We start from the raw sequence: 9,515 nt of genomic DNA, 5'->3' as shown, positions 1-9,515 counted from the left end.
ATAATGCACTGACTTGTATTCTAACTTTAAAGTCTTTAGTCTTTAAAGACTCAATACATAACCTAATACTACAAGGAGGGTGCAGTTGATTTGAAGTGTGCGACCTCACAAAAAATATTGATTTAACAAAGAAAATCACTGTCACCACTCAACAGTAACATCAACACACAAATGTTCAGGAATCTGGCAACCCATCTGTTAACGAGTCACGCGTGGACTATTCTTCTTCCGGTGTCTGCCGGTGTTGGTCGACCGGTGGTCAGTCTGGAGCCAGTCAAAAGCCGCGGGGAATCTAGAACTTTACCTCAAAATACATGCGTCATCAAGAAAAATGTTTTTTCTGTATTTTTTACCTCAAACAATTGATGTATAAAAAATTTTTCGTAAGATTTCCCATATTGTAACTCAGAGGCGGGTCATGTATTTCGCTCCGCGGTCTTCAGTGATGTCCTACTTCTACCTAAATCAATACACCTCATAATAATATCAGAATAACACCACGGCTGGAGCTCCATAAAGAAAACATTTACAAATGACATCACCTTAATATAGGCCTGTCGAGCTGTACTTAATTTTCAAGGCACTTAAAATCAATAAGTTCTCGTCCAGAATTAAGTAAACTAACAGCACAAAAGTAAAAAAACAAACAAACGTAAAACAACTAACTAAATAAAAACTCCTAAAAGGTGATTTGAAGTGATTAGTCCGCCAAATTCTAATAAATCGACTAAAAGTATGGTATTGGACCTTAAGGATATTTATCCAATAAACCGCATATTGCATAAAGACACAAGACAAAAACAAAGCAAATTATTCACTAAAAATAAAAGTTTTTTTACAAAGTGCTGCCCTTTGGCCTCTCACAAGTACTTATCCAATCCAAGTTCAGCCTAAGACCAACAGCCTCCTGACTACCAGGGAGAAAAATTGTAACATTCCTTTCTTTCTTTTTTTTAAAATTCTCCAACCTTTGTTTAAGAAGGTAATTAGAAAAAAGAAAACTTTTTTTTGTTTTGTTTTATTTTTAAACTTCATGTTTCCACTACAGTGAATATCGGAATGCTGTACAGGTGAAATGGAACCTTAATGGCAACTAATTAGTCCCAGAGACCACATCAAATGATTTTACCATGAACTGTCAAAAATCACTTGTTTTTTTGCTTTGTTGTGCCATCAGTGACCACAGTGGACATCAGAACTCCATATGTGAAACTGAATCGGTTAGTGCCAAAGAAAATGCTGGGGTTTAAGGTCCACATAAATGTCCACCATCGCTTTTGTGTTGCCTTGCCTTGCTGTGCTTATTTGGTAGGATTCTTCAAAAAACAATTCTCCCTCTTGGAAACAGAAAAAGGATCACCTTGCAGTTTGTGCACATCACATATGTCTTGCTCTTGCAGCCAGATCTGTGACAAATTGATGTGTTTTTTCCACTGTCTTTGGAAGATGGACTGGACCAGATTGTCTCAAACTTTTTGGTGTGGGGGTGTGTAGTTAACTTCACTGTCCCATGTGACTCCTGCTTGGGCCCAGTAATCAAGTCTTCACCAAAGAGCAGTTTGAAGTCATGAAACGTCAATGATTCTTTCACCAGAAACTGTCAGTCCCTCTCATACTGAAGCCAGGATTTGGTGATTACAAGGGCAAAAAAGTGGAAAACTGCACACGAGTGCGAGAGGCCATCCTGTATAGAAACTCAACATTCGGTCAACCAAATCTACACCATCCACGTTGGTGTTCTACTCAGCATTTTTCCAGTGGCCTTGACACCTGGACAAACCTTTTGTCTTTCTTGGACCATCCTGTGTGTGTGTGTGTTCTTGGGTTCAATGCCATAGGCAGAGGATGCCATGGTAACTATCTTGTTGTGCAACCACTTTATGGCAGAAACTTCAGGAAGGTTTCATCGTACTGCCATCTCTGATGACCCTATTTCTATCTTTTTGAAGGGGTTATTCCCTATGATGTTGCACTCCGTTGGCACCCTGTTTTTCATGGCGTTCAGTTTCTGTCAGTCTTTTTGCCATCAAGGTGTCGAGAAAGTTGATCATGCTAAAGCACCAAACAAACACTGGTGGATTAAAGTAAAATCCTCTGTGCTTCTGACAATGACTCCCTTTTTCATTTGAAAAAAGAAAACCCAAAACAAAAAACAAAATAGAATACAGTAACTACAAATGTCCACTGCAGAGGACACTTCTTAAACAATTAAAAACTATCCTAAAATGCAGATAAAATTTAAATGTTTTCATGTGTTCTTAAGAGACTTATATAAAATGTGCCAGCAACATTTACAACCAATTTGCTCAATGAAAAGTATTATGCTCTTACAGTACATTTCCTTTTTCCATAAAGTGTACTTGTGCCGATAGATGCCACTTTCCAGAATGAAGAAGTGAACGTTATCAAAGCCCCACCCTTTACATTTGGTATCACTGAAAAACCCTGCATATCTTCTGTAGATAGCAAAAGGAGTTAATGCAGGAGCTGTGGGTGGGAGATATTCAGGTTTACAAACGTCCTTCACGGAGGACAAATTTGAACCGCTGGTAGTCAGGAGGATAGAACTACCTCAAATGATATGTAGGCTACTGTAAATGCAGCCTTACATTACTTTCAACCCACAAAAGATAGACAAACAATGGATAAGGCTAAATACCACCAGTGGATCACTTGACAAATGAGAAATGGTCTACCTGGTTAAATAAAGGCTACACCAATCAGGTATAGCCTCCTGGTTTGTAGATTTTTACATTAACATAGCAAATGGCAACTGCGTTGATGGTGTGATAATTTTCTGAGCAGGAAACCCTGTTAGACAGTTTCAGCATCAGTCCCTTGAGTCACTGAGAAAATACAGAAAACACTTTCCTGCTTTGTATTTATATGAATTGTTAATGTATTGTCTTTCATTCATTAATTTATTCACATTCTCCTTTATGATCACAGTGCACTACTCACTGCATCACCGTGCTGCTAAAGTATTGTCTCAGTTCATATTTATTGGACCACTGAGTTGTACCATTTCACCTCTACAGTAAAATCAGTGGGATGGCTTGAGATTTAAAGACATCCCAAAGGGAGACCCAAGTTTTATGTAGGTTTTTTTTAGTTCAAGCATTAACTGGAACCTAAAGTGGCCATTAAGTACAATCATTAACTAATGTATATCATCCAGCTATGTACTTTGTTGGAAGACTTTTAATTCACTCTTTAGTAAAATATTAAACTGAAATCTGGGAAATACTGTGTTTATAAATGCATTACGTGGTTCCAATTAAGCGATAGTTTATGATTTTTAGTCTTTATGTTATACATTATGATATAAGTTGCATCACATACATTTAAATAGTAAAGGAATACACAAAAATAGACATTAATTGGGAAGAACATTAAATAGCTGCGGACTGCTTATTTAAATGGAAGAATTTAACATTTAAAGGGGCTGTGTTATTTACTTTTTTAACTTTGGAGTGTTTTGAAAACTTATGCTATTTATGTTAAGTCACAAATTGTACAGCCATAATCAAACTGAACAGGAAGTGTACCTGCATTCTCGTCACTGTGCAGACAGGTATACTTTTATTTTGTCCAACAGTGCAGTTGGATCTTGTAGGAAAGCTGGAAGGCTGTTCCTGTTGATGTATGCAGCCAATCCCAGAGCAGCAGCCGACAGAACCAGAGGCCACATGGAGGATCTCCTGGGTTTAGGCTCATCATAGACTTTAGAATGAAATGGCTGAGTTATTCTGTTCCACTGAGTGACGATGGCGTGTCGAGCTCCAGCCCATTTTCCTGGCCCTCGTAGACGATACTGATAAGGAGATTCAGGTCCGAATATCAGCTTTAGCCATAACCTCGGATCCGTGAGCAGAAGCTTCAAGAAGTTGGGCTGAACCCCGATCAGCTCTGCTATCTCATCCATGTAGCCGATATGGTCAACTTGGATTGTGTGTCTCTGACTGCTGACATATCTGACAGAAAGAAAATGTGAAGATGACACAAGTATAGTGCACAACAAGATTGTCTGTCATTTACATAGCTAATATGCAACTGCAAAGTTGATAAAGCCCCAATTTTTACTTTTTAGCCATTGTCTCCTCCTTGCGGCGAATGTCTGTTAGCATGGCATCTATTGAAGGAAGTTTGATGAAACCTGTGAGAAACAAGATTCGGTGAGAGTGAACTGACTCCTTAATACTGCATATGTCCTAAAGTAAGGTTCTCTTTCTTGAATTATTCTCTTTTTCGCAGAACACACATATAGTATATTACCTTTAAACACTCTTGTGGCCCATCTGGCCTGTATCTCAGAGATGGGCATGACAGCACCAAGCGACTGCACGAGACCAATGATGGCCAGAGTCGCGGGGTTAAGTTGAGGAGGAAACACATACTTGTAGAGAGATGTTTTGTTCTCAGACACTGAGACTACATGTGAGTCCAGAAATGGAAAGGAAAATGAATAACCTGTAGCAAACACCTGCAAGAGAGACAGGAGGTTTGTGTCAGTGTCATGCTACTGCCCATCACTACTACCTAACACAATGAAATAAGTTTGGGAATAACCTACCACCAGGTCAACATCCTCCACCACGCTTCCATCATCAAACTCCACACTGGACCCCTGAAAACTGCGGATGTTTGGTTTCACCTGAATTGTTCCAGATAGAATACGGTTGGGGAGATCGTCATTCACTGTAGGATGTTGGCTGAACAACCTGAGATTTACAATCAAACTGTTTGTTACTACAAGTTGCTGAATACCGAAGGTCTTTTAAATACAAGATAAGGCTAAAAAGATTCACACGTGCAAAGAATGGATGTTGAACAAGTATATAAAACTGTAAGCAGGTCAGATCCTACCTGTGCTTTGGCTTCAACTTGTACAGACTATGATCAAATCTTTGGTTGAGGTTTTTCTCTTCCATGCTGCAGAGCACTCCAAAGGGAAGAATCTGACGCATAAACGATAGTGCTCTGTTGCTGCGCAAATCACGTGGAAAGCCATTATGGGAAACTCTATTTAGGACCCAAGCTCCCCTTCGAGTGCTTAGATATACCTGCGCAACACAAGCAGTAAATCATTATTGAAACACTTGACTAAGGTTCATTTTATTTAGGTCAATTGATAAAGTTTGTATTCTGTTTGCCTCCATTAATTATCCAACCTGCTTAGTGACTCTGCTCAGCTCCACTGCAATATCTCCTCCAGAGTTTCCTATTCCAATCACTACAGCCTTTTTATCCCTCCACTCCTCAGGAGTCTTGTAGTCTCGGCTATGGAAGTATTTTCCCTTGAAAGTGTTGATGCCTGAGAAGACAGGTTTGAGACATTTATCCTGCAAACCCCATCACAGTTCAGATGTGATTAACAAAAAAATGTCTTCATGCTTTTGCTGATATATTTGTATTTAGTAATTGAAGTAATGGGCTGGCTAATCCTGTGCTCCGATTTCAAGGATTGTCTCTGCTACATCATAAATGTTGTGAGTATTCTGCCATCCCTTTCAAAACATTCAGCCTAATTGTAATGCATTTTAATGCTGTGGAAGTGCTTGATAGTAGCTTTGTAGTGTTACCTGGGAAGTCCTGCAGTGGCATGTTGGGGTTGCAGTGATGTCCAATACAGATCATCACAGCATCAAAAATGTGTTTCTCCTTTTTTCCATGCTTGTTCTCTGTCTCAACATCCCACTGGCCTGAATGAGAAAAATCTGATCTCTGCTTCACCTGCAAGACTTTAGTCTAAATAACAGAGAAACAGAAACTGTTAGGGAGGATATTTTGTAATGTCAATAAATTTATAATAAAGACATTTAATTCTGACTCATTAAAACAAATGTCATTAATCTACCACAAATATAAAACCGAGCAACTAGCTAACAATGCTGTAATATAGTTCTCATAAGGTTAGGGAAGTGTTTTTACATTGAAGTGTATATGCTTGGTGAGTTTGAAGTTATCAGCATACATTCGAAAGTAGTCCATGATGAGGGAGTTGTGCATGTAGTTGGGGAAGTGTCCAGGAATGGGAAAGTCACTGTAACACATGATCTCCTTAGAGGTGTTGATGATGACAGAGTGGTAGATGCTGGCTCTGTCTGACTCTGGATTCTCCTAAAAAACAACCAAGTGAGGATGTCTTCATCCTAAATAACTAAATACATTGTGTGAATAAATGAGAATTCCTCTTTCCCATATTAAGACCTACCCTAAACCTCCACAGCCCACCGATGTCGTCGCTACTTTCAAAGCAGACGGGCTCCAGCCCCTCATCCAGACAGCATTTGATGCAGGCCAGACCTGAACTCCCTCCTCCAACCACAGCCACACGACTCATGTTTTAGTCCTCTGTCAAAATTACCTGGGATGAAGAAGACATATCAATGTGCCTACATCAAAATTAATAATCCATCCGTCCATCTTCTTGCCGAGAAGACTATTGCAGTCTTCCACTTATCTGCATTGTGGGTCACAGGTCTGCTCTAGCCTATCTCAGTTGGCTACAGGTGACAGCCCGAATGAGACGCCAGCTTATCGTGGGTACATCATAATAACAATAATGATAATGATAAGGAACTGGTGAGGTTCAGCAGTTCATTTTTCTAAGACCAACAAACCTTGTATGAATGATTAAATAAACTCACCTCCAGTAGGAACAGCTAATCTTAATGTAAGCTACTGTATAGTGTAGTAAGTTTCAAAAGCAGTTCCACACAGAAAAAGAGGTTCACTGGACACGAAAGGGTTATTTATGAAATGTGATCGACTGAGCTGTTGAATACCACAAGCATGCCATCATAATCCTATCACATAACGTTGCTGATTTATGAAATCCCCCCATGTCAGAGCCTAGATCTCAGATTTTCCACCTTCTTTCCCAGTGTTGCCCCATACTCCCCTTGCTTCTGTCTGAAGCATCTGTCTGCCTCTCTGTTTTTAACTGTCTGTCTGTGAGCAACCTGCTCTTCACCTGCTCCACCTACCCCACCTCTGCTTGAAACAACCCACTTACACAGTTCTTAGAAACTCATAAACCTGCTGCATTTAATCCCCAGTTCTCCTCCACCATTGATGTGCCAGTGTCCTCTGCTGATTGCAAAAAAATATTATACAAACTTTATTCATCTGATATTTGTCTTTTGCCTGTGGATCCAATACCACTCTTTGAACAGCTTACCATGATACCTGCTAAACATCTTAAGTTCAGCTGGACAGCACTCAAGTCCACCTTGTTTCAAAGCTTTACCATTTTCAACACCTCAAGGTACTTGGTTACTTCAAAAGGTACATTTTCCAGACCCTGAATCACACAAATTTCTGTTTCAGTGTTCCCTACTCTATGGTCAATGCTTCTAAACCCTATTAGCTGATGGGGCCTGGGTATGGACCAAAACTGTGTCTGTAAGTAAAAGTGTCACAGCCAGTGGCCTCTCCCGTGGAGTACTCAGCTCACCTTGAAGATCAGTTTTAAGAAACTCACCCCTTCTCAGCTGGGTGCCATGACGATAGTGAACATCATTCACTTTATCTTAAACTGCCTGTTAGTTTTACTAAAACCTGCACGTAAAATTCTGTCTTGACCTCTACCCTCCCTTCTTTTGGATCCTTCTCTCATTCAGGATTTCATTTGACACAGCTGGACAAAGTTGTTTTGTCAGCAGAGGCGGCCATTGAGAGGAAGGCTCTATTATGGTTTTAACAATGAGGCTCATATTTTCTCAATAGTATCCCTACATTACCCCTATGTTTCCCTCCCCTGTGTTTCCAGTCCCTTTGCTTGTTTTTCTGCGTCTGGATCTAATATAATACAAGCTCCTATTGGTTGCAAAATTCTATCTGACTGATTCCAGTCAGATTATATTATATATATGTAAAACATGTTTTTGTAACTGGCTCGGTTTCTGTCTAACTGTATGTGTAATGATTTGTAAATATATAAATTGGTATACATAAATGTGTTGATACAACAGTCTTTGCCACACTGTTGTCTTATTATACAGTAGATTCAGATTAGATTATTACTTGAGTGACAGGGGACACCGCAATGAGTAATAAAACCTCGGTAGATCCAGATTGCAGCGCGCATGCAAAGGTATTTCAAAAGCCCTTTGTTGGTTTGTTTGTATCCATTTCAATACATTAGAAACCACTTTCAAAGCCTATGAAATATCAAACGTGCAGCAGTTCGGTAAATTCTTCTCTACGGACAAAAATACTCACGACTCCCGACTAGAAGGAAGGAAAATCTAAATGCAGACTGTTTGAAAAGATAACGGTCTGTGTACCATCTGTAAAAAAAATAATAATAAAAAAATCACATACAGAAATTACACCAACTTGCTTCGACATTGCATTGATCACCAAATGAATATTAATGTCTGAACGCAAGATTGCAAAACATATTTTACCACATTCGACAGAATAAATATAATCACTCATTTCTAAATAAATGTAAATCACGTGTTTCGTGGAGACTCACCTGTTGTGGTATTTAAGAGAAACCCCTTCAGGTCGTCTGAGTCCTGTGGTTGTAGTGACAGCACTAGTTAATTGTCATGTGACCGCTAGTTTACCATCTGCGGGTTGATCATTGACGACACGCCCACAGATCGGGTTGCCAAATTTCTCTCTACTAAGGAAATACACCGCTCATTATTTTCAGCTGAGAAGCAAATAACCACAACTTATTTATCGGAGCGGATTATGTAAGCAATGAAAGACAAGATTTTATATGTCTGATGTGATGGTTATTAATAAGCTATATTAGGCTCAACACTGACCTCTTTTGATTTCCAAAAGTAAAATGTTACTCTACCTGGCAACTCATGTTATTCACTCTATACCTACGGATCCCTGAACGCTCCAGTTTCCAGTAGGTGGTGTCATGAAAAACGGTGCTTCAAATGTGTGGATACTGACATCTGTAAAACAGGATGATACAATTTTTAAAAAATTTTTTTTAATTTATTTATTTGTTTGTTTTATTGAAGAAAATGCAGTATAGTATACAAAAACAGTATACAATTACAGACAGAGAACATATAAAGGAGTTGCCAGGGGGTATGACCACATGTCCTTACATTACACAAAAACACCTGAAGCGGAACGTATGTTTAAGGTCTTCACAGCTTTTTTGTTGTCAGAGCCGTCAATAAGCTGTATATATTGTTCAACATCTTTAAGAAATTGAATAAAATTAGGTTTTTTGTTGCTGAATTTACATTTATGAATAAAAAATTTAGCCAAAATTATTAACAGATTTATTTAAGATTTAAGAAAATAAGCCTTTTCTTCTTTCTTAGAGCACTTATAAAAACAAAAAACAACATTTTCCCAAGATAGGGTAAAGCCCTTGGAGACATAGTCTAATGAATCTACTGACATCCTTCCAAAGTTTTTTTGTATAAGGGCAATGCCAAAATAGATGTAACACAGTCTCTGGGTAGTCCACACAGAAAGAACAGTCTGTATTTATGTCCCTTTTGAATTTAACCATGTAGTGATTTGCA

General features: G+C 38.9%; 1 protein-coding gene across 3 annotated transcripts; it reads right to left on the bottom strand.

Moving 5' to 3' along the window:
* Positions 1-1,043: 1,043 nt before the first annotated feature.
* Positions 1,044-8,558, bottom strand: LOC137599335 (flavin-containing monooxygenase 5-like). Of its 3 annotated transcripts, XM_068320194.1 has the most exons (11): positions 8,486-8,558; positions 6,215-6,367; positions 5,932-6,120; positions 5,583-5,748; positions 5,172-5,314; positions 4,867-5,063; positions 4,574-4,721; positions 4,276-4,483; positions 4,084-4,156; positions 3,549-3,974; positions 1,044-1,519 (listed from the first exon to the last, which is right to left on the bottom strand). In XM_068320194.1, the coding sequence occupies exons 2-10, from the start codon at positions 6,341-6,343 to the stop codon at positions 3,560-3,562; spliced, it is 1,668 nt and encodes a 555-aa protein (XP_068176295.1). In that variant the 5' UTR covers positions 6,344-6,367; positions 8,486-8,558; the 3' UTR covers positions 1,044-1,519; positions 3,549-3,559. The 3 variants fall into 3 exon arrangements, with proteins under 3 accessions (XP_068176295.1, XP_068176293.1, XP_068176294.1); XM_068320192.1 differs by having other exon boundaries at positions 1,044-3,974; XM_068320193.1 differs by lacking the exon at positions 8,486-8,558 and adding an exon at positions 8,227-8,298 and having other exon boundaries at positions 1,044-3,974.
* Between the last annotated feature and the right edge of the window lie 957 nt (positions 8,559-9,515).

Source organism: Antennarius striatus, chromosome 7 (genome assembly GCF_040054535.1).
Source record: "Antennarius striatus isolate MH-2024 chromosome 7, ASM4005453v1, whole genome shotgun sequence".
Classification (NCBI taxonomy): Eukaryota; Metazoa; Chordata; class Actinopteri; order Lophiiformes; family Antennariidae; genus Antennarius; species Antennarius striatus.
Note: the sequence above shows the minus strand (reverse complement) of the source record. Positions and strands in the feature narration are given on the sequence as shown.